This window comes from Cololabis saira, chromosome 8 (genome assembly GCF_033807715.1).
Source record: "Cololabis saira isolate AMF1-May2022 chromosome 8, fColSai1.1, whole genome shotgun sequence".
Classification (NCBI taxonomy): domain Eukaryota; kingdom Metazoa; phylum Chordata; class Actinopteri; order Beloniformes; family Belonidae; genus Cololabis; species Cololabis saira.
Window position 1 is genome coordinate 35,365,152 of NC_084594.1, and position 25,371 is coordinate 35,390,522.

At 38.7% G+C, this 25,371-nt stretch overlaps 1 protein-coding gene across 4 annotated transcripts; it reads left to right on the plus strand.

Annotated features, from left to right (window-relative positions):
* The first annotated feature begins 4,709 nt into the window (after positions 1-4,709).
* Positions 4,710-22,763, plus strand: LOC133448904 (protein kinase C delta type-like). 4 transcript variants are annotated; one of them, XM_061727874.1, is made up of 19 exons: positions 4,712-4,890; positions 5,037-5,103; positions 5,199-5,383; positions 10,612-10,742; positions 10,979-11,251; positions 12,761-12,929; positions 13,368-13,399; positions 13,541-13,626; positions 15,424-15,553; positions 15,684-15,784; positions 15,909-15,987; positions 16,177-16,301; positions 16,931-17,104; positions 17,244-17,335; positions 17,479-17,541; positions 17,698-17,836; positions 18,100-18,288; positions 18,436-18,564; positions 21,438-22,763. In XM_061727874.1, exons 4-19 carry the CDS (start codon positions 10,634-10,636, stop codon positions 21,594-21,596), a joined length of 2,049 nt encoding a protein of 682 aa, XP_061583858.1. In that variant the 5' UTR covers positions 4,712-4,890; positions 5,037-5,103; positions 5,199-5,383; positions 10,612-10,633; the 3' UTR covers positions 21,597-22,763. The 4 variants fall into 4 exon arrangements, with proteins under 4 accessions (XP_061583859.1, XP_061583858.1, XP_061583857.1 ...); XM_061727873.1 differs by lacking the exon at positions 5,037-5,103 and having other exon boundaries at positions 5,167-5,383; XM_061727875.1 differs by lacking the exons at positions 5,037-5,103; positions 5,199-5,383 and having other exon boundaries at positions 4,710-4,890; positions 16,180-16,301.
* Positions 22,764-25,371: the final 2,608 nt, after the last annotated feature.

The window sequence follows — 25,371 nt, forward strand, 5'->3', positions numbered from 1 at the left end:
AACCCGATGTTCATCCATCCTCATTTTAAAAATTAGGATTATCGATTATAATCGGCAAGATGTAAATCAGACACTGTCTAAAGGCTGAATTATGGTTCCTCGTTAAATCAACGCAGAGCCTACGCCGTAGGCTACGCGGCTACGTGGGAGTCTGTCCGTAGCCTACGCCGTAGCCTGACGCGCACCTCCCAAAAATTGTAACTACGCGTCGAGGCGACCCAGACCCAATGCAGACCGAGAGGGCTGTGATTGGTTGGCTTGGTAGCAACGCATTTCTGGTTCCGGTTCATGAAGCAGTCGTGAACTTTTAGCGCTCTTTTCTTCGTGTGTGTGTGATTTTTTTTTTTTCTGGGTTGTTTTGGTTTTTTGCACAATAGTTGTCCTTATCTCTTTGATCCACTGTGTGTATCAACTAGCGCTCTGGGGGGGTATTGCACCGCGGCGAAATGGAGTGACGGAGAAGTCCGAAGGGTTCACGACGGCGTCACGGCAATGGCGTAGGCTCTGTGGTGTTTTATAGCAGAACCTTAAATCAGGCTTAACACGTCATTCTACACGCCCACACAACTTGACACGGTGTTACATCCCTGTAAATTTGCTATTTTTATTTACTATTATTGTTTATTTATTATTTTAGTTTATTTTATCTGGTACTGGGGTGCAGAGGTTTGGTTGGGCGAGTGTGTTTCCTGTTGGAGGTGGCCACTACTAATTCACCTGTCAGCTCAGGTCCACTGGTGTGCAGTACTCGAGTTGTAAAAAAAAAATCAGGGGGGATGGTGTATTTTATCATATGGGGACAGATAATTTGTGCTGATTGCAAATATTATAATATATTACAAATAATAGCAGTGACCAAAACACCTGCAGAAATACTGCAGGAATGACATAGCAGCAGTTAAATGCAGCCTTCTGTAAGCTTTAAATATCCACTGGGCTTACATCAAATACATCAAAACACAACAATAAAAAACAGTTTTCTGAACTTATCAATATGCCTCTGTCCTTCACAGAATAAGTAAAATGGATCACTGCGAAAACTCAAAATCTTAACAAGAATATTTGTCTTATTTCTAGTTAAAATGTCTCATTTTAGTAAAAAAAATCTCATTACACTTAAAACAACACTCATCACTGGAAAAAACAACAATTTTCATCTGTTTCAAGTAGATTTTCACTTAAAATAAGTAGAAAAATCTGCATGTGGAACAAGATTTTATTGCTTGTAATGAGAGGATAAATCTTGTCTCATTGGCAGATTTTTCTACTTATTTCAAGTGAAAATTTACTTGAAACAGGTGAAAATTGTCAAATAAGTTATTTTTCTGGTAATGACTCTAAATGTTGAAATAGCACATTCATTGATGAAATGACATAAGGGATGGAAAGGGGGGATGATTTTGACCATTTTTATTTCAGGGGGGATGCCATCCCCCCTCATCCCCCCTCAACTCCAGTACTACTGGTGTGGGAGGAGCTGGAGCTGCTGCAGGTGTGCTGATGGAGAGCGACGCCCACCTCTACCGGGAGCCAACCAGAGGAAACCTCTCCCCTACAAAACTGCTGCTGGAGCAGTGCGCTTTGTCAGTCGTCTCACACCACCCATGTGTGAAGACGTGCTGTCCATTCTGTCTGCCTGTTGTGAGAGCTTTGGGGCCAAATGTTTGGTTTCCCTCAGCCTATCTGCCCAAGCAGTTTGTGGCCCTGCTAAATCTTGTTGGTTCCTGCTACATCTTGGTGGTTCCTGCTAAATCTTGTTGGTTGATTAACTTGTGAAAGTAATGGAGGCAGTAAAGGAAATATTAGATGGCTCCAACGCCTGAGTTATGTACAAGCCTAATTTGTGAGGATTGGTTTAGAGTAGTTAGTTTAGTATAGTTAATATTATTGTAATTTTGTTTTGGTTAAAGGTTAGGTTTAGTTAGTGGATTTATTATTTTAAGGTTAGGGTCCAGTTCTTTATGCTTATTTCTTTGGTTTACGTTGGAGTTATTTCCTTTATATAAACTTTAGTTTTTGGGGTATAATTTGTAAACTGCTTTCCATACTGTTGTAAGTGATCAATTGCATTTTGACTTGAACAAAAGAACCAGTGGTTAAATAAAAACATATTTTTACTCGCAAAACCTGCCTTTCATTTACGCATTCTGTGATCCCTAGTAAACAGAGTACGTAATACACGGATACCGCCTCCTGACTCGCCTGCCCGGTATGGCAAGCCAGCTTTTTGTCCCGTATGTCTTGCCATACCCCAGTGCCGCGTTTAAATTACCCAACGTGCATTAAACATGCTCATCATCCAGCGATAATAGCGGGGTCTAATCTAAAAAAAGGCCTATTGTTTATTATGAAAGGAGATAAAGCTAACCTTAAGGCCATTTAAATGAAACAAGAGTTTAACCTCTTTTTGCCTGCAAATATGCATGTTTTATATTGTAGTTTACACAAGAGAAAGACAGTATCTGTAGGGAATTGATAAAGCTGAAGAGAGTCAAGCAAATGAGGGCAGATCGACAGACAGGTGTAGTCTCTGGTATGTGTTTTTAACAATTCATTTTACTAGGATTGCAGAAATGGCCATCACAACAGGGACAGTGTCCCCTGCCCAGACACAAGTCTGAGGTACTTAGAAAACACAAAGCCAGACCAAGTTCTCTTCTGCATTGTCATTCTTTGCCTCAAGAAGACTGTGACATTCAGATTATCTGAATGTCTGAATCAGATACTCAAAAGTAGACACTGTACAGCACCTACTGAAGTGTACAAACTGGTTAAACTGCAAAGTGGAATTTGGGATTTCTATTTTAACTCTAAAGCCGATAGGTGTCATTTTCCATCCCGGTAATCACTGGTGTTTACGAGAATGATTATCATCAACAAACATGTGACATCAGTACATTATGCCCCACTCCACCCTGTGTTTCTGACTTGGAAAGATGGTGATGAAGCAAAAATTAGAAAGGAAAGCAAAACCTGAAATGCCGCTTCCTGAATGTAATGTAGCTACTGTTCGACCACAATGCTGAGTGTGTTATAATACAAGGAGGACTCACAAGTTATACATTTGGAAAAGCAATAAGCAGGCTTATTTGATGGGAGCGGTTTTATTTTAATAGCTTATGGAAAGTTTTAGTTATTCCTTTTCAGTGACGTCTCAACGTCTGCAGAAATGATGGCATTAGAGTGGACATTTTTTTCTCTCTTTCAGCATTCGATCCTTGTTACCAGTTCTTTACATCATCTTTTCTTTAGTCTTGTTTTTGGAGCTATAAATAACCGTTTGGCAGAAATTACATGCTGCTAAAGCCAGACTGTATAAAGTCCAGTAGTTTTGCTGGGTTGGGCCTGATGAATCACAGTCACATCACCAACATGCTGTCTTAATGCAAGTGTGGAGGTACAGAGGTGATTCAGTATGAAAAGGCGTGACAGTTTAATTTCTTTATTTAGAAAGGGACAACGCACATTAATTAACATGAGCACTTGAGTCCATCATGTAAATGTGCCAGATTTAGCCATACAGGCTAATTTACATCTGCAGTCCCTGGCAGGTTGATGGCATATATAAAAAAACATTAAAGGAGAACACACTAAAACACTAAAGCACAAACAATTAGTAAAACCATGACATAACTCAGAATAATGACAAACAACATAAATGAAGAACAAGAGCACACAAACAAATTAGCTCACACAAAAGCCCATAAGCACAAACAGGTATAAAAACAATAACCTGACCCCTATACCAGATTATGGCAGCATGTTTGATTATCAAGAAACCACTGTTTTGTGTTTTTAGAGAAGGAATAAAGAGATGTGATGTTCCTTAGTTCCATAGTGTTCCAGGTATGAGCTGCTCGATAGGAAAAGGCTGACTGCCCAAAGGCACTTTTTCTAGTTGCGGTTCGGTTAAACCCATACAATAAGTGTGCACATAACCTTAGTTTTGTTCTGAAAACAATGGGGGAGCATTGGGGGTAATCAACAATATGTTAAAGCAGTGGTTCCCAAACTTTTTTTGCCAGGCCCCCCTTTTGTACGTAACAGAATTCTCGAGCAGCCCCCGCCCCGACCCCAACACAGACACACACATCTTTTACATTCAAATGCGACTGCAATTTAATTCATATATTGAACATATGTGCGAAAAAACTGTCCATCTCTGTAAAAATAGATTTTCAAGCAGAGATTGAAACAACAACAATACAAACAGGAGCCAAAATCTGAACATTTGCTCTACAAAAATTACACCTTTAATCCCCACATCTTTTCAGTGATTTGAGTGGGCTTGCTTCATGTGTGCAACACATTTCTTTTTTTTCCTTTTTACTGTACAATACAGTATGCATTACTTTCAACATATTTTTTTCCAAAAATAACCAGCTCCCTGAGGAAAAAAAAACAGCAGTAACAGCTAAACAAATAATCAAAATTTCAACAATTGCTCTGCAAAAAAAAAAAATATATATATATATTTTTTTAATTAATCTACCTTCCAACCTCGCCGCGCCCCCCAGTCTGGGAACCACTGCGTTAATTATCATTCACTTCCTTGTTCTACTTTCAACCAACACTGGCTTGTCACGTTAAGGTCTCCATTACCATGACGTCAGTGGGAAAACATTGTTTTGACAGTAACAGATCAACTGTGACACGTTGCCAGACCAGTTCTATGACTAGTTTAGCTGGTAAACCTGTACACTCACATATCTCGTCTGTAGTGTAAATGCAGGCGCCTGCGCGTTCCTGGGGCTTCACCTGGTGACGTCACGCAGCCAGTGCTCTGTTCCTCTGAGACAACAACACGTCCTCTAAACGCACCTAAAGCCCGGAGAAACGCTGGATTCACACTCCTGACCGGAAAATTACTTTACAATTCAGCAAAAAGAGGTAAGGTACAGTTTCATATAAGAAAGCAAAACTTTTTTTTGCTCTTGGAAATATGCGAGTTTAGTATGTGAAAGTAAAAGAACCTTTGCTTGGTGTCAAAAATCGCCTCTCTTTGTTTAACACTGCTTTGTTTTTTTTTTTGTAAGATGAAGCAAAACTGACTGTAAACTTCAAGTGATACAAGTTGTTCTGCCTGGATTTACGGATGATTATGTTAGTATGTTACTTGTGTTACTTTCGGCCAGGGGGGATCAATCCCTGTCCTGCATGTTACAGGTGTTTCTCTGCTTCCACACACCTGATTCTAGTTGATGGTCGTCACCAGCTTGTCATCCAGCTCTGGACAGCTCTGTTGGTGACACAGTAGCCTATACTTGGATCCCGGTGTGCTGATGCAGGGAAAACGCGCTCTCTAGGAGCAGGACTGTCAGCCCTTCTGTAGGCTCTGCACCGAAACCAGGGGACGGTTGGTGCGGCCAAACAAAGTAGACATGCAAGTTTCTTTTTTCTTTTTTCTTTTAACCTGCTGTGGCAGTCAAGTCCTTTTCGGTGGTTAATCCAGCTAAAATATTTTTGAAAATGGCTATATAACTTGCAAATATAGCTAGATTATGGAGATATTTTGCACATGAATGCTTCTGATAAAAGTCTTCATATGATCGATACTGCATATTCTGCTTCCCTGAGGTTCATTACAAATTGTAAACCATTGACACATCACTGTGAGTTCTACTCTCGGGTTGGATGGTGTTCTCTGGCCATCCGAAGGCTCAGTCATTGCTATACTTTTATATACAGGACTGTCTCAGAAAATTAGAATATTGTGATTTTCTGTAATGAAATTACAAAAACAAAAATGTCATACATTCTGGATTCATTACAAATTAACTGAAATATTGCAAGCCTTGTATTATTTTAATATTGCTGATCATGGCTTACAGTTTAAGAAAACTCAAATATCCTATCTCAAAAAATTAGAATATTCTGGGAATCTTAAACTGTTAGCCATAATCAGCAATATTAAAATAATAAAAGGCTTGCAATATTTCAGTTGATTTGTAATGAATCCAGAATGTATGACATTTTTGTTTTTTTAATTGCATTACAGAAAATAAAGAACTTTATCACAATATTCTAATTTTCTGAGACAGTCCTGTATAAGGCAACGCTTGGTCTGGTCTTACATCTGCTCCTTGATTGTACAGAGAAGTCCTGGTTCTTACTCGTTCCGTTCACAAGACGACCTGCTGCTTTCTGTTCCTTTTGGCCGTAACTGAACTGGGTAAAAGAGCCTTTGTTTATTCTGCTCCTTCAGCCTGGAACACATTAAAAAATGACTGGAGGCTAACAGGGTTAATTTCTTTGAGTACTTTTAAATCTAAATTGAAAATACTTGAGGCCGACTCCATTACATGTACCTGTTTTTTGTGATTTGCTTACTTTTTATAATTTTATTTTAATTGTATTTTATCTGTTGGTGTTTTATCTGTCATTTGTAACTCTGTGTAACTATGTGTTGTAATTGCTGCTGCCTATCTTGGCCAGGTCTCCTTCGGAAAAGAGGTTTTTAATCTCAATGGGATCTTCCTGGTTAAATAAAGGTTAAATGAAAAATAAAAAATACTTTATGCCTATTTGCGGCAGAAACAACCACTGATAAGACCAGCCTAAAGGCGCTCATGCAACCCCTTCCCCTTCCTCTTTCATGACCAAATAAGACAGCAGACATTATTTCTTAAACCAGCATTTCCTCTCTCAAAAGTCCTTTCACTATTGCAGCTGAACAGAGAGTATAAATTGATTTAATAGGTGTACTCACGATCTCCATAAATCCCATTTTAATTTTTATAGCATAACCAACATATATTTTCACTTTCATTTTTTTGTCTAATGTATCTCAAATATAATTGGTTTTCAATTGTAGCCCCGCCTCGGTAAATAATCGAGCAGTTGCAGATAAAAGTACCAGCACTCATTCGCTTTGATATGTATTTTATAGCATTATGAATCTTTTGTGCACCAGACATGTTGATATGAGCTTATTTCATTCAAATTCTGTTGGTTCTTTCATCTGGTATCTGATAGTCTGACAGACAGCTGTCAGTGTCACAGTCTTGAAGAGATATACCAATGAAGAATTGATTTGGTCTTTTAAGTTGGACTGAATTTGGTGTATGTTGCTCACAACCATGAGCCACAGTAAAGTTTTTGATATTAAAGATCATTCCATCATTTCAATAGTTTCTTAGTACCTAGAACAACAACGTCTATACATTCTACAGGCATGTAACTTAGTTTTCTTGTCACAAGTGTATAGCTATAACTGGGTTTTACATAAGTCCTGTTTCTCAATGCTCCACTTAGCTGAGCAAATGCCGTTGTGGATGTTGTGGGAGTTGTATGACGGCAGTGATTAGCTTTAGGGAATGGTCTGAGGATTATCCTGAATGGTTATTGCCTAGCCTTCTCACGCCACTGGAGCTAATTATTTGTTGGCTCACCAGTCATATAATACCACAATACCTTATTTTGAAATGTTCCTTCCATTGCTTGCAAAAGTCTTGTGACACACACTCCTTCACTGTTCTGCATTTGTGGCAAGAGTGTGTTTTGCGTAGGCAGCTCAGCTTTGTGAGCACAGGTAGCATAATCTTTCTACAACTGCCTACAGTTTCTGGTGGGTCCATTGGCCCACGGCGTCATACATTGCTTGGAGGGCTAAGCTGAGACATATGCTCCTGCAACACAGATTCCATAATAATACAACATTTAGAGTGATATTTGAATGAATGAATAATGTTAATTTGTGTAAATACAATATGAGAGCTATCAGGGTGCTTGACCTAACACTATAAATTGTTAACTTTGAGCTGGTTATCAGATTGGGATAAGTAGTAGCCAAGCTCTGCTGCTGTGATTCAGGACACATGTAGTAAGTAACATACAGTGTGTTCCTAATATTGTTGACGACTGTGGATGTTTCACAGTACAATCCACATTCACCCATTCACACAGTTTCTCACATTGCTTTTTGATTCAGCACACACGTTGACCCACCAGTTTCCAGTTAGTATGCCAGTCTATCCCCTGAGCCAATGTGGCTGAATGTTATGTTTTATTAGAAGTTTAGACTTTGTTTTTGTATTGTCTTTGTGTAGTTTTATTCCCAAAAATGACTTTCTGGCCTACAAATATTTAATCAAACAGTTTTGTTTTGTTTGTTTGTTAATTAATTTCTCCTTGCATGAATCTCTGTCCCACACACACTTTCCTCACAACCTGGCATCCTCTCTGGTGCTATTTTGCCTAGTTTAAATAGGCCTGTGTGAACTGAGTGAGGCAGATACTGCTTCTATTGCATGTGGAGGGAACAAGCATACCCAGTTTTACACATAGTGTGAGGATTATGTCCAGGCCGGGGTAGAAAGTTTGTCCTCCTGCCAAAGAGCTCAGTGGTACTCTAAAAGAGCTAAGAAGCAATCCAGGGGAAAAATAAAGAAAAGAAAGTTAACCCTTCACATTACTTATGGCAAAGTGAAAGTCAATCCTAACATTTAACACGGCTTGTGTTTTTTTGATTGAAGTTTAAAATAGATTTATTTCAACAGTGACTCATCTGATTGATATTTGAGCTTAACATTTCTTGAACTCTTTTATGCTCACATTTATTTCCTGTCCCAGTATTACATGATCTACGCGTGTTTGTGTGGGGGTATGTGCAAGAGAGAGTATTTGGGCAGGCATGTTTTTATTCCTTCTTGCCAGTCTCTACTGAAAGTCATTAAAGGCTTCTTTGTTCAGTGTTATTAGCGTGAGTTCACATAAGTGCACATTATAAGTGCACTTCATGTGCTTTTGAGACTGTGTATTCAACAATAACACATGCCACTATGCCTCAGTGAAAGTTTTTTTTTGTCTGAATGATAGTTTTTACTCTTTGTCCATTATTATTGAAGGAAACATTTATATATCCTTGTTGAAGGATTTTAAGTTAGTGTAAACTACACAATTTAAAGATTTTTTAACGCACATTCACTTGAGTTAACAACTTAAATGAAGCAGGCTCTCTAATGGTTGAAAAAAATGTTTTGATTACATTTGATTACTTTGTGTGTAATGTTCATAACAAAATGTTACTACTAAAAGAGATTTTTAGTTTTATTTATAAATTAATACATTTATCACTGCCAATAAGTAATAATTTACTTCCTCTTATTGATCTGAATACACCCATATAATAACATGATATATATATATATATAAATATATATTTTTTCTTTTTTTCATATAATTAATTTTTTTTAAATTTCATTCTTTCTGTTTATGCAACAAATATTTACACACAACCAGAGACATCAGGTTACAAGTCTTTGGACTGACTGGTTATGCTCTATGATCTTTCTGTCCCTCATGTAAATGATGCACATCCTTTCTTTTTTGTTATTTGTTAAGAACACAGCCTCTTGAGGTAGCTATAGCAGGAAAAACGAGCTTTAAGGAAATATTTGCCATGTGGGCTGCAGTCACAGAAAAGATTTCATTCATTTTCATTTTGCAAAGTCCTTGTATATTATTATTATTATTATTATTATTATTATTATTATTATTGTATTCCTTGTTGTTGCTGACGAAACATATGCAGTGGGAGAATGTGTTTGACCTTCAGGGCAGCCCCAAGTGAACCATTAAGGTTAAAACCTGATATTTTCTCACAGTGACTGGTTTGACTATTGTTTGGTGAACCAACAATATTCTGAGCAGGCATCCCTTTAAAAAAATAAACAAAAAAAAAACTGCCTGCCTTTGATTTGTCTGTCAGGCCAGTTTTTAATCACTCAGGGTTGTTCTGCCACTGAGACGCCTTGCAGTAAGGCCTCTCATAACCAGTTAAGCAAACATACTTATGGTTAAAACATACCGAAATATGTCACAATAATTGGTTTAAGCACAAATGAATGCACCTTTTTTCTCTCAAATTTCTTAATGTACAGTCAGCAAAAAATTAAGCCTTAATGTTTAAATTTAGGTGTAAACACTCAATAAAAAAGGCACAGGTGAACCATACCATGCATGGTCACACTGCATTAAAGACATACAGTTTAAGATGTTGGCTTGCTGGAACTGGTTTACTGACAACATTCAGGGTGCAGCAAATACTTAACAACTTTTGTTCCAGTCATACAAGTAAGACAGCATGTATTGAGTTCAGACAGTAATCGCCTGGCTGACAGGGCATCGGCGAAGAATGTTATTTTCATACCAAACCTCAGTTACTGAACAGCTTGAGGAAGAATACATACACATTTTGAATAGGACTTTGATCGGCTTGACTGTGTTTGAAATTCAGCTTTAAATTACATTCTTGCCTCTCTACTTTTGATTTAACCAGGGAGAGAATTTAAGTTCATGACATTATATATTTCTTAGGTTAATATTAATTTATACTGCCTTACTTACATCTACCGTGTGTGTGTTTTATTATCCCGTTGCATGTAGGGTGTAGAGAATTCTTTTACAGTGATTCAAGTTTTTGATCATTACTGGTAGGAAATGTCCAAACTTATGTACTGGGTTGGAAAGTTCCACTTTCTGTAGTTTTCGTTTAAGGCAACTGTTGGCATTAGGAACCTTTCCTCTCTGTTAAATGCAGAACATGAGCAATATGTAATTGTATGTGTGTGAGAGACAGATGCTCTAACTTTGGTTCTGTTGTTTTTCTAGGTGGCCTGAGTGAGAGATCACGATGGCACCCTTTCTGCGTATTGCTCTAAATACGTATGATGTGGGTGCTTTGCCCCCTTTGACTGACCCTCCCATGTGTGCCATTCGGATGAAGGAGTCTGTCAGCACAGGTATGGACCTATTTTTATGTTTCCAATTTATATTTTTATGACAGGACAATGAGACGGTTACTGTGTAGAACAGATATTTAAAGTTTAATGGGAATAATGGTGTAGTTTAAAAAGACAATAACCAAATGGACTTTCCACCAACTCAAAGAACATTGTTGTGTAGACATTCACATACACTGACTTTCCTTGAGACAAAAGACAAACAAATTTTTTGCTGATAATTCCATCTTCTACAGAACGAGGAAAGACCTTGGTTCAGAGAAAGCCGACCTTGTATCCTGCTTGGAAGACATCTTTTGATGCTCACATCAACGAAGGGCGTGTTTTAGAAGTGGTCCTTATGCAGAGCACAGAAGAGCCATTAGCCAAGGCCTCAGTGGGATTGTCGGTCCTAGCAGAACGGTGTAGGAAGTCCAAAACCAATGGCCGTGCTGAATTCTGGGTAGACCTGCAGCCTGCGGGGAAAGTTCAGATGGCTGTGCAGTATTTCCTGGACGGCAATGATGCAGGTAAATCCCACGCTGCAACTAAAAGCCTTGTATCAAATCAGTTGGTGTGTTTCCAGTAGTAGGGGCCGGATCGGGGGGTCTGCTAATCGGGATTTCTAAATTACATTGGGCACTCTCATGTGTGGCATATTACGCCAATGTAGAGATACTGCGGGGTTTTCTTTTAATCTCAATTACCAAGACCACAGTATGGTTTTTTCTAAAAAAAAAAAGCAAGTGGCATCCATTGTTTATGTTTCTTCTTATTTGAATCCGTAGCTGGATTCTTATTTTTGTCACCTTCTATGCTTCTCGGGGTTTGCAAACAGAGAAAAATGTGCATTACCACCACCTCATGGTCAGCTGTGCTATTTTTCTTGAAGGTTCTCGTGTGGCGCTATGCCAGCTGAAGGGGCTGAGGAAACAGCTGGCTCAGTTAGAGGTTCCTGTCTGGCGGTTTACACGGAACTCCTGCTAGTGGAAATGCACCTACTATTAATTTAGTGTTTTACAGAGATACCCAGCCTTATGTATCACTTATACATGGAGTATTTGGGTGTCATTTGGTCATATTGTATTGACATAAAGTATTGTTCTTAGACTGTTTTACTTGCAGCCAAATTACTTTCACATGACCTTTTAGGTCATGTGAAAGGAGCTCACAGAAATTGCTTCAGTATTTAAACCAGTACAAGAACTCAAGGCATTTTTTGAAAAATGAATAATTTTTGGTAAAAAAAAAATTAGTAAAGAAAGGCCCCTTGAAAGACAATTATAATCCCAGTTTCACATGTTGACTCCAGTTTTCCCACTTGCTTCTGAAGTGTTGTTTATTGCCCTCTAGTGGCAGGACAGTCTCCTCACCAGGCCGTCTTTAGTTTATTTTTTATTTGTATTTTTTTTTTTGTTCAACCACAGCTTTGCAGGGTCATAACCTTTTGTGTGTGGATCATTGACATGATATGCTAGGCTTCACTGCAATTAACTGCTTGTATACTGGTATTTCCAAATTGGTTTTGTGACGGTTATGTAGCATGGTGTGGAGTAATTTTTTTAATTTGTTTAGGTTGTATTATGAAAGAGGCCCATCAGCTTATTGCTACATTTTCCACAGGTTTACTAAAAGATACCAAATAGTATTTTTAAGCTTTGTGCTGGGGATTTTTCACACGTCTTCTTCTCCATCTTTCTTTCCCTCTATTGCCCACCTACTTGTCTGAGCTCAATGAAAAGCTGTCCAGCAGATAGGAAATTAGTTCATCTCCCACATACCATCACCTCCCACATTTCACTCATGTCTTTAAGACCTTGATGTTCTCCTCCCATCCACCCACCGACCCGCTTATCTCTTCCAACGTTTTTGTGTTCTTTGTTAACAACATTCTTGCCTTGTTTACTCTGTCTTTAAATAACTTTCAAATCAAAAATTGATTCAGGGAAAGCTTCACAGTAATACTGCTCCACTGTTGTACGACAAACATGTTCTAATTTGTAGAGTGATTATACATTGACTTTGATCCGTCCCGTCAGTGGCAGGTAAGCAGTCGGTGAGGGAATCTGCTGAAGAGGGGGTCATGACCCTCAATAGGAGGAGAGGAGCTTTCAAGCAGCCAAAAGTTCATGTCATCAAGAGCCATGAATTCCTCGCCACCTTCTTCCACCAGCCCACCTTCTGTTCTGTCTGCAGAGAGTTTCTCTGGTGAGATATCAGTTGTTTTATTAAAACTTTTAATTCTAAGCATGTTTTGAACATAATGTTTGATTTAATATCACCTCCCCCATCCTTTCAAACAACAGCATTTGCATGTCTGTTTTTTTTTTTGTCTGTGCATAAGAGTGTGACTCTGACACCACTTATCAACAGGATATTAAAATTACCTAGTTTCATTCTTGTATTTTAAGTTATGACAAATATCCTCCAGTTTTGAGTGTAACAAATGTGAAACCATTAAAATTATACAGTATATTGTGGAAGATGCTACATCAAGGAGGCACATTAATACAAAGAAAAAAAATCTCCATTTCGACAATGGTGCCATAACCAAAGTCCTACTATGAGAACAGGAGCTTCACTCCAATATAATGTAAACAAGAAACAAAAATAAGAACAGTCGGTTTTTGTCTTATTCTCATGTAGGGGGCTCAACAAGCAAGGTTACAAGTGCAAGCGTAAGTGGGTTTTTTATTAAAAATTTTATTTATTTTTAACTGCTATCCACCTATTTTCTTTTGTTTATCATACAGTACATTTGCAACACATTTCTTTCCATCGTGTCACTGTTAATACAATATTTTGTTTATTTCACCCAGAATGCAATGCAGCAATCCATAAGAAATGCATTGAAAAAATTATTGGCAGGTGCACTGGAACAGCAGCCAACAGTCGTGAAACTATGGTAAGTGAAGTTGTGTCCAACATAAATAGAAAATCCTCAGATCTGTTACTGACGGTTAAGGCTCTTTGGTTTTATGGCTCTAATTACTGTGGAAGTTTTTCATCTGTATGTCACAGAGATGTCTATTATCAGCCATACATTAAGCTATTTTTTCCCACAAACTATTTCATTTTCATGTTTTAAAAGACATGTTGGTGACATGTTTTGATCAAAATAGCACAAGGTTATAATATAACAGGTTCCCTTTTTAACCATGCCCATAATTCAATTCAATTTTATTCATATAGCATCTATTACAACAGAAGTTGTCTCAAGGTGCTTTCCAGAGAGCCAGAACATGACCCCTGAGCAATTATTGCATAAATATAAATAATGGCATGTAAACACTACCCTAGTGGGAGAAAAACCTTAAGCCAAGCAGTGGCAAGAAAAACTCTCCTGTAGGAAGAAAGGGAAGAAATCTTGAGCAGGACCTGGGTCATAAGGGGGGAGCCTCCTGCCGGAGGCCAGCTGGGCAGAGCAGGAAAAGAGAGAAAAGACGGAGAGAATGAATGACTGAGAGACACAGACACAAAGGCTAACTTGTGCACTACAGGGATGACTACATAAACAGATGTAGACAGCAGACACTGAGGTGGTCAGAGGGGGGGACTGCAGGTCAGGATGTCAGCAGTCATCAACCAGACATCCATACAGACAGGTGGAAGCAGCAGTGGGATGATCACAGGATCAGACTGCAGGGCAGCATGCAGCTCCTGAAGCTCTGGCCTGCAAACATGCACAGAAAGGAAAAGGAGGGGGCAGACCAGCACAACAAACTACAATGGCGAACAATTATGGCTATGAGATACTTCTAATTAAAAACTGTTGGTTGAGCTGATGAAAGGAAAGACAAGGAGGGGTGATGGGCACCACTCAGTGTGTTGGTGTCCCACTGCAGCGTACTGTAGGTCTGTAGCAGCATATACAACGAAGCTACTATTAAGACGAGATGCACTAGTCTTCTCCTGCAGCTGCAGCTATGAATACTGGCCTTAACACACTAAAGTTTACACTAGCTATAGGCTTTACTAAAAATAAACTTTTTAAGTTTGGTTTTAAAGGTGGAGGTGGTGTCAGCCTCCTTAACCCAAGTGGAAGTTGGTTCCATAGTGATGGTTACTGATAGCAGAAGACTCTTCCTCCAAATCTACCTTTGTATACTCGAGGAACTACCAGTAAACCTGTACTCTAAGAACGGAGAGCTCTATTAGGAAGACGAGATACTATACATGTCTGTTAATAGTTTTCTAATGTTTTGAGTGTGGTGTGAGCCATTAAAACTCCTCTCTCTTCTGCATGGTGCACTTCATTTGAAATTGGATGTACATCCTTGTGATTTGATCTTAAAACATCTTTGCATAAAAATTACTTCAGTCACTTTTGAAGCAGGTTATCAGTGTTTGGGTAAACATCTTGTGCAAAGCCTGAGAGTTCACAAAAAAAAAAACATTGCCCTACAGATGTATTACTTGTGTTAATAACAGCCGTTCAGGCTGCTCAAAATCCCAGTGTAAATTCCTCTGTCACACATATGCTTGATAAACCCTGGGTTTCAATGTGGGCAAATCCTCTGTTTTTGTTCCAGTTGTCTGAGGCAATTATTAAACACTATTGCTTATTTGGGTCTGTATTTCACAGAATTTAATCAAACTATTGGAAAACTTAAGTAATTGGAAATGTGCATAGGCCTACAGTACCACTTAAAAGCAACATAAACAAAAACATTTATTTTTCCTTTGGGCTTTGTGATTGCAGTTCCAGAAGGAGCGTTTCAAAATTGATATGCCACATCGTTTGAAGTACTACAACTACAAGAGCCCCACATTCTGCGACCACTGTGGCAGCCTGTTGTGGGGTCTGTACAGACAGGGCCTGAAATGTGAAGGTGAATGTGCTCTTTTTTTTTTTTTCACTTGAACTATTTTGTTCTGCCATCTGCTGTGCCTCTAACATTTTTATCTTTGTTTTTAATTTCCATCTCCACTTTGCCATGTATTCTTCATACTACTGACCAGCTTGCAGCATGAACGTCCACAGTTACTGTCAAGGAAAAGTGGCCAATCTGTGTGGAATCAATCAGAAACTACTGGCAGAGGCCCTATCTCAACTTTCACTGGTTGGTAAAGTAGAGGGTGGTGGGGGTCTTTTTTAGTCTTCTTTTTCTGCTTAGTCTTTGTCTTTTTCTTAGTCTTCTTTTTCCTCTTATATTAAGTTTCACCAAGCTTTTTCTTCCACCCTAGAAACCAAAGAAGTCTGACGACCCCACTGATCTGGATATTGGGATTTATCAAGACATCAAAAAGAAAACAGATATGACTGGTAAGATGTGCATGCTGCAGGAAGTTTGTTTTTTTGATGTTTTTTTTTTTTTTTATCAAATGTTTCATTCTTGGTCACTAATGGCACTGATCATTTTAAGTCTTCTTTTATGAGCTTGAATGCTTATCCTTGTGTTTCTGTGAGTTTGCATATAGGCTTGCATCTCATTTATCAAGTATCTGTTCACAGCAGATACCAATGACAACGGCCAGACTGTGGGTCCTGCTTCAGTTGCAGTTGCAGGTCCCCGAGTTCACCTCACTCTCAACCACCTGACGTTCCACAAGGTCCTAGGAAAAGGCAGCTTTGGGAAGGTATGTCCTGCGCCCTGCATCCTCAACTGTTTCTCATATTTCATGTGAAACTGGAGGCATTTTTAACTCTGCATAAATATACAGTATCTATCTCAGTAATTGTGCATGAAAAAAGTTCAGTAAATACTGAAATTTTACTTTATTTTTTGAAAGAAAAATATACATCAAGGATAATCTTGGTGGCACAAATAAATAAGCAGGTTTTTACAGAACAATTTCCTACCTTGGTTATCAAAATAGAGTATATTGTTTCCTCAACTTAAATTTAAAATTAGTTAAAAATTATATATAAATAAAGTTTAAATTAAAATTAGTTAAAATGCTTCATTTGATCATAAAAATGGCTTCCCTAACATTGCACTTGGAGCCAGTGAGTTTTTAAATCAATTTTAGCTGATCTGTCGGTATAGATATCAGCCAACCTTTAACAAAAAACTATATTTATCTTAGTGAATCAAAGTGTGTATGTACAGTAGAAAATCCATTAATTTATCTGTAAATTCCCATTTTATACTGATTGGTATTACATTGAGCTCAACCATAAAGTTCCCACTGAGATGCATTAGCCTTGATCATGTTGATTCTTCTCCTTGAAGCTTGTGTTAATATAGTGGTCCCTTCCCCCACAGGTGCTGTTGGCAGAGTTAAAGGGTCGGGGTGAGTACTTTGCTGTGAAGGTTCTCAAGAAGGATGTCGTTCTCATGGATGATGATATTGAATGCACCATGGTGGAGAAGAGAGTCCTCTCCCTCGCCTGGCAGAACCCTTTTCTCACAAACCTTTACTCCACATTCCAGTCTAAGGTAAGCATGCACATATTCCTCATCTTCACTGAAACATCCCGGAGAAGTCCTCTGATAAGGAATAACCTTGTGCTGTTGTTATGAAAGTAACAGTTTCTAGTTGTTTATTAAAGCAAACACATCCAATGTGCTTTTACAGGAGCACCTGTTCTTTGTGATGGAATACCTGAATGGAGGTGACTTGATGTTCCACATTCAAGACAAAGGCCGCTTCGATGTCAACAGAGCTATGTCAGTGCTATATTATGCAACATAAAGAGCTTTTGCATGTTGCAGAAATTAACCTTCTCCAGAAGTGAGCAATTTCCACATTGGGTTTTCAGCAAATTACAACATTTGTTTTTGTTTTTTCTTGCTTCTCCTCGAACCTGTAGATTCTATGCTGCTGAGATTGTAGTAGGACTGCAGTTCCTCCACTCAAAAGGCATTGTATATAGGTAAACCTGTCATCCACTCTACACCATCTGCAATTCATTTCTTCAACTTGCTTAATAGATTATTAAATCTTTAGTTTTTTTTTTTTTTTTTTTTTTTTATTCACCCTGAACAAATGTATCGCATCATAGTTTGCATATTTCTGTGTCTATTTGCAGAGATTTGAAGTTGGACAATGTGATGCTGGACAGAGACGGACACATTAAGTTAGCAGATTTTGGCATGTGTAAAGAGAACATCTCTGCAGATAATAAAGCCACTACATTCTGTGGAACTCCAGACTACATCGCACCTGAGGTTAGTTTAAGCATTAGGTTGATATCAATATTTATGCTTTAACTGTTACAACAGTAAGTGTAGCAGTAACCAACATTTATTTAAGTCTTTTAAACTGAGGCATTTTGCAATTTTGTTCATATGTCCACCTAGCATTTTTTTTTTCTGCTTTCCCTAAACAAACGAATCTGCAAGTCCACTACTAGTTGTTAGCAGGCATGGCAGCATCTAGATAAAACCTTTTTCAGTAACATGTAACCTTAATACATTTTCTCCTACTTCAGATCCTGCTTGGTCAGAAGTACACTTTCTCTGTGGACTGGTGGTCATTTGGCGTGCTAGTGTACGAAATGCTGATTGGTCAGTCCCCATTCCAAGGTGACGATGAGGACGAACTATTTGAATCCATCAGGTCAGACGTTCCCTACTTTCCTCGGTGGATTACCAAGGAGTCCAAGAGCTTGGTTGAACAGGTGAATGATTTTTCTTTTTCTGTTTCTTTTTTTGCCCAACTATGCAAGTTAATAGTGTTTCTTTTCCTTGTCATGTTTTTGTTTGTTTGTTTTTGATATAATTGTTTTGGCTTTTTTCTTGTCTTTTCTCCGGGTGGGGGTTCCCAGTTGTTCGAGCGGGATCCCAGTCGCAGGTTGGGTGTAGTGGGGAACATCCGTGCACACCCTTTCTACAAAAACATCAACTGGACTGCACTGGAAAAGAGAGAATTGGCTCCCCCTTTCAAACCGAAAGTGGTATGAATCTATAATTGTTTTTGTCTGTCTGCGTCAAGACGCTAGATCAATGTTCCCCAATCCCAGACCTTTTTTTAAGTTGATCCATTGGTTTTAATCAGGTGTGTTAGAGCAGGAAAACCCCTAAAACATACTGAGCAGCAGCCCTCATGGAGCTGAATCGGGGAATGCTGGTTTAATGGACACTGCTCAAAGAAATGTACATAACACTTAAAACGCATCAGATATCAATGAAAAAAATATAATCTCCAGTCCATATTTATGCTGATATTAACTGAGTAATGTTTTAGGGACAAAAGGATGCTTCATTGTTTGATGAAAATTAAATTATCAACCCATAGTGTGCTGAATTCAAAGAAAACCCAAAGACAACCCAAAAACCAATTTGCAGTGGGTTTTTTTTATGCATGCTGGGCAGCGTTGGGCCTGGTTGAGCTGGTGCTGGTGCAGTTGGTGTCCTGGGTATCTCCTCCCAGATCTGGACGAGGGCATCATTGATCTCCTGGACACTTGGGTTCAGGTGATGATGAATGGTTTCCACCACATTCTTGTTTTGGAGGTCAGAGAGCTGTTTCACCAAACCAGGATAGCGGATTAAGCCAGGGTTTTCTGGGTAGCCTGGCTGAATCAAGCCTGAATTTGGTTTCACAAAAGCAGTAGCACATAAGTTACCATGGCGCTATATCATGAGCAGCGAGCCTGCTCCAGGCCAGGCTTAGTTAAGCCTGGTGTCTTATCTGTTCCCTGACCGTCATGCCGGTCAGAAACCAGTGGGTTTTGTCCGTGATTCCGTTTCCTTTTCTGTCTGTTTTTAGATTTTTTTTTTTCAAACAAATCAGCCTGCAATAATATACCATTGATTCATGTTGACATTCAGTCAAGTACTAATATTATTTTAATATTATGATGGTTATCATTATCAATTTTAGAATGATCCATGTGGGCATTGTTGCTGTTCGATCATGTTTCGGAAGAAGCTGTTGTCAGAAAGGTCTATAATAGTTTATAACATGTGTTGATGGGATTAGAAAAATGCGCACCATTAACCAAACTCGTATTATTGTGGACAGATGCCAATAGTCAATATGCCTTGGGCTCACATGAATCCATTGAGGATCATTCCGTCAGTCCATATCATACTACAGAAATGTGTGATTATGTTGCATATTCAGTAGGGGTGGGCGATACAACGATATTAGATCATGAAGGATTACAACGTGAAGATGATCTTTCAAACTGCAGAGATCTTGGGATCGTCTAGGGCACATTCTATAAATTATAGTTCTATACTGATGCAACGACTCACCAGACGTATTGACATCATTAAGATGACCTGATTCGATCATGTTATTAGAAATCATTGACACAGGCATTATGACAAGTCAAGCAATCAAGTGATGGAAAAAGGTCACAGAAGCGGTTACCTTTTATCTCGCAAAGTATATGGTACCGTTCAAGACGGTAGAAAATTAGGGGTTTTTCTTTTCCCAATTTAAGATTGTGATAAAATCGAAATCGTGATATGATATTCTTGCCATATCGTCCACCCTAATATTCAGTGGTGGAATGATTTGATCTGAGGGGAACAGTTTCTATGGGTGGGACACGGTCAGTGTCCCCACCTGGATCCCCTCTAAAACAGGCCTCCCTTTATTTATATCAAGGGCGAGCTCTTCTGCTGGCGTGGATTCTTGTTAGTTTGTTTTTTTTTAACGGCTGAAATAAATACAGGGATGAAATCTGTGAGCAGGCACCTTTTGAAGTCAGAACAAGTCATTTGTACATTGTAGTCAACATCTTTTCCAGATGCTTACCAGCCTGCAAAATGTTTTATATTTAATCTTGATTGTTGCCAAAGTTGATTGTTGCCAAGTTGTTGGTCCAGTAATGTTCGTATTGTGGAAATATTCATGAGATGTGTGTAAAGAAAAAGAGTAACATTTATTTATTTATTTATATATTCTTTAAGGTATTTTTTATTTTTTGGCAGCAGGAAAAAGTGACAGACCAGGATTCAAACCTTCATTACCTGCACGAAGGCAACAGCCTCTGTAAATGGTGCTTACTCTCCCCACTGAGCTATCCAGGGTTCAGAGTATTGTGAATTAATCCTGTCAGATTCACACATTACATTATAGCCTTCCACTGTTCATTTTAAATTGTTAACCTGAGCAAATGTCAGGTAAATCCTTGAATGATATGATTATAATATTTTCTGTTAAAAGTAGTTGCAAGAAAATGTGTATTTTAGGCTATTCACACATTCAGGCGATCTGCAATTGTTTCCATGCCCTTGGTCACTCCTTCATAATAGCAGCAGTGTTTCCTTTCTTTAGTATGTGATTCATTTCTTCATAATCCTCCATCAAAAGATGTTGCTCACGAGGTGAGAAGTATGGAGCACGCAGTTTATGCATTCTAGAATCAATAAATCTGTGATTGATCTCATGGTCTTGTGAAGAAATATGTGGACGCACATTTACATGGATTACTTCCACCTGGCTTGACAAAGACACACCTGCCTTGTTTGGCCTTTGTGAAACGGGTGAAGCCAGGATGAACTGATGGCGCTATGTAAATGGCCTGGATCTATCTCTTATCCTGGATTTATTAATCCTACTTTTGTGAAACAGCCCTCTGTTGTTAAAGTGATGAACACCAAAGTATCTGAAACACCCTCTGCAACTTAGCTGACCAGGTCAATATCCCAAACATTTAAATTACATGATGCTATACTCTTATTTTAAAAAAGTGTTCCTTTAATTTTTTTGAGCAGTGCATTTACATAATTGCAAACTGGTTACCTCACTATATACTATGTTGTATATACAATTACATACTTTAATTGAATTCTCTGAACCTGCTTTCCACAGAAATCCCCGAACGACTGCAGCAACTTTGATCCCGAGTTCCTCAACGAGAAGGCCCGGCTCTCACATGGTGACAAAAACTTCATTGACTCCATGGACAAAAATGCATTTGCTGGCTTTTCCTTTGTCAACCCCAAACTGGAACAGATGATAAGCAAATAAGGAGGCAAATCGACAGTCTTGAAGATGGTTTCAGTTCAGCACTATTATATCTGTATGTTGTTGAGGGTCAACTGACTGACTATGACTTTTATAGTTACTCTAGAAAAAGCCTGAGCTAGAACTCATACTATAATGTAATATATAAATACAATAATGGTATAATACTATAATAATACTATAATGGTTGCAGGTGTCTAAAGCAATTTTCTTGTCTCAACTGTCAAACTATACAGGTGACAAAGTATAAAGCTTCAGGATGTTAAGGGAGTTTCTAAAACCAACATTATTATGGTGAATACTCAAGGGATTGTTAATGATTTATCCAGTTTTCTTAAAATCACCCTTTGGATTTATATGAATTATTCAATGAAAATGTATCATGAAATTTGAATTAATAGGCACATTTGACACCTTTTGTTTAGTCAAAGATCAATAGTACTATGTGTATGTATGCATGTATGTACATACACACACATACATGAATGCACATGAGCAGAATTCCCTCTTACCCAGAATGCTTTGTCTAGTGAATGTGTACTGTGTTGGAGCATCATGCAAGAAAATGTACAGAATACTTTGCAAATGGTGTTTCTGCAGCCAGCAAGGTTGTCTTTCGATAAAAGAACACTCAGCTTATGCAGAACATATAGAGAGAACTGTATTGTAAGGGTGAGTTTGAATGCAAATCTCTGCAAATCCATTCTTATTATAAATAATTGACTGTGGAGGACTTTGTGTGTCTGATAACTTGAGTATAAGTGATCTATTTAAGATTTAATGGCAGTCCTCGTCTTTTGTGCACTACTGGTGTTTAACATATTTTTGTACTTTAAACTAAATCATAGCACAGACAATCATTCTATGCTCAACATGAAATGTATTGATTTATTAGAATAACTGGAAGGAGTTGCTGCAAGGGTGTATGGTACTACACTTTTACATCTGTATCTGTTGAAGGATTTGTCTTTTTTTTGAAGATGTGGGGCATTTCCTTTTTTAAGAATTAATTATCATGTATAATACTTGAATGTAGGAATTTTAACATGAAATAGCTGTATGCAGAAAATGAATATGTACTTGGAAGTGGGTTTCAAAGTTGAGAATGTAGTTTTTTTTTACTCTACATCTTTTACATTTGATTCTGAATAAAGATATTGTAATCTAAAAGTAGCTTTCAAATTTGTCATTATCTTGCCTTTCAGATGCATTTTTTTAAGTACGACTTATAATAACACTAAACCAATACCTGTATTTCATGTGAATTACACAACAAATCCCTGCTTTCCTGATGATCCAGAATTCGACCTATTGTGATCTTGTTTCCCTTTATTCTGCTATCTTCTGCCAATTTTTTGGTACTTAAGCCATTCTGAGGCTAACAATTTCAGCATCTAAAAAATGCTGGATAGGTGATCCAGGACCAGGGTTGATGACCCATGGTGTACTGTACACCAAGAGTCCTGTCCATCTCCACCGCTATGCCACTCCCTTTGACAATTGTGGCCTGCTTCCATTAGACTGTGCAAATATTTGGAGCAAATATTCTTCGCCCCGCACAGGTAAAGCAACAGGTGCGAGTGAGTGAGCAACAGATTGCTGGGCCCTGCAGCAGGAACCGATTACCAGATGTCGAACACCTGAGCTGGAGAAGGCTGATTGCCTCGTCAGCCAATCCACCAATCAGGAGGAGGGACATCAGAAGTATAAGCCTTAAGGAACCTGCTGACCACAACCAGGGGGAGCATTCTGAAACCAGCACTGCTCCTGTGCCTCCTTGCTTGCTTGCTTACTGACTGTTTCACAAACTGTAGGTTACTGTCCAAGGAAAAAAATGTCTGGTGTCGCTAAAGCAGATTAAGGTGTTTTATTTACAAAAGAAAAAACAAGAAACTCTAATGAATGAAACTAAGAAAAAAAAACTGAGGGAAAAAATATGTACACTGATATACACCTGCTCTGTTCAGCAGCAACCCCCAAACTGAACAACAAAAAAACCTTGGTGACCTTTAACTGCCAAGCCCCTCACTCTGGACAAACCCATAATTAATTGGAAATCAAATAAAAGTAGCCAATTAAAGGTAATAGGCAAGCATTAGAAACATTAGAGGCTCTCTACAATGCCCGCCCAAACAATACCATTACCTCCTATCAAATAAATCCCCAAATTATACCACAACACAACTTATTTGAATAATAACTCAGCCACACATGGTGAACGTGAAAAGTTGCGGTCCACGGACACATCAAAGCTGGCATACGTACATTTCTGAGGTTCTGTCCATTGGTGACACACAAAATATGAGGAAACGTGACGTCAACAATAAGTTCACTACCACATGTGAAGGACACGACAGTCCCCACATCACCAGATAAGTTACACACAACTGGAACTGCAACAATTTCACAATCAACCACATAAACATATAAAGGTAGGAGCACAACGATGGAACCTGTCAATCACAATGGCAGCCTTGGCTCTGTTAGAGCAGGGGTTCCCAAACTTTTTAGCCCCCAACCCCCTTAATAAATGCGCAGAGGACCCACAACCCCCACCCACCTGCCCCAGCCCCTCCCATCGTGAGACATGAAAATGTGCTACAAATGCTACAAGTGCTATTAATGTAAAGTTGGTCTCAAAGCAAAATTAAGTTACTATATTTTCACAGAATCCAGAACTCATCCAGCGTCTTGGAATCAAAATGCGTCCTAAGGGTTCGATCAGATGAGAGTTCAATCAGCACGTCCTCCATGTCCGGAGTCAGATGATTTGCTTTGGAAGTGAAAGGAGATCGTATCCAATCATGTTTGTCCAGAGCACCTTCTTCTGGGAAGTATTTGTTAAAATGATCCAAAAGAGACTGGAAGTGATCAATAATGGACATTTTAACAATATTTACACTCAGTGAATTTTCTTCAATAAATTCCTCCAGTTCAGTAAACATGTCTATGCGTCCTGTTCTTACGCCTTTTCTGCAGCGCTCCAGTTTACGCACAAATGCCTGCACCTTATCACAGAGGGACAGGATGCTTGTGTTTTCGCCCTGCAGTGACATGTTTAGTCCGTTTAGTTTTTCAAATATACTGTAGATGACAAATATGCCAGCCTTGTTATCCAGTCGCGAGTGGAGATCTTTTCCCCGAGATGGCCAGCGGGCCTCTGTGTGATGCTCTGCTCCCATTTCATTACAGAGAGTTGAAAACAGTCTCATGTTAAGTGGTCGTGACTTTATGTAATTAACCATATTTACTGCTGTGTCAAGAACGTGTTCAAACTCTGCGTTCAGTGTTTTACAAGCGAGAACCTCTCTGTGTATGATGCAGTGCATAAAACAGAAATGAGGTACCACTTGCAGGACTCTGACACTGATAGGCACTCGCTCCAAGTCAAACCATATTCTTTTACTTTACTGTCCAGTTTGTTAAAAATGTCCTCGCCTATGCACGCTCCTTCCAGCAGTGTGCAAAACAACATTTCCTCATTAAACTTCCCTTCAAAAATATATCAGACAAAAAAAAAGGAGCTGGGCATAATTGGAGACATTGGTGGGCTCGTCCAATTGTAATGCATACTGTACTTCCCTCCTTTCACTGCATCAATGAGTTGATGTCTTGTGCCATGTCACTGATGCAGCGGGATACAATCCCAATCCGACAATGGGCTTGAATTTGGGTCCGCCAGACCCAAGCCCACCTCTGTAGCCACTAAACTGCCATCCCCCACACCCTACACCTTTTACGACTTGACATACAAATCCACACTTGATAAATTCTACTC

Excerpts from the sequence above, each read along its gene's own strand:
- LOC133448904 (XM_061727874.1), top strand. The coding sequence starts at position 10,634 with ATGGCACCCTTTCTGCGTATTGCTCTAAATACGTATGATGTGGGTGCT. Across the intron at positions 15,785-15,908 it reads CCCTATCTCAACTTTCACTG|AAACCAAAGAAGTCTGACGA; the intron begins GTTGGTAAAGTA and ends CTTCCACCCTAG. Across the intron at positions 17,105-17,243 it reads ACTCCACATTCCAGTCTAAG|GAGCACCTGTTCTTTGTGAT; the intron begins GTAAGCATGCAC and ends GTGCTTTTACAG.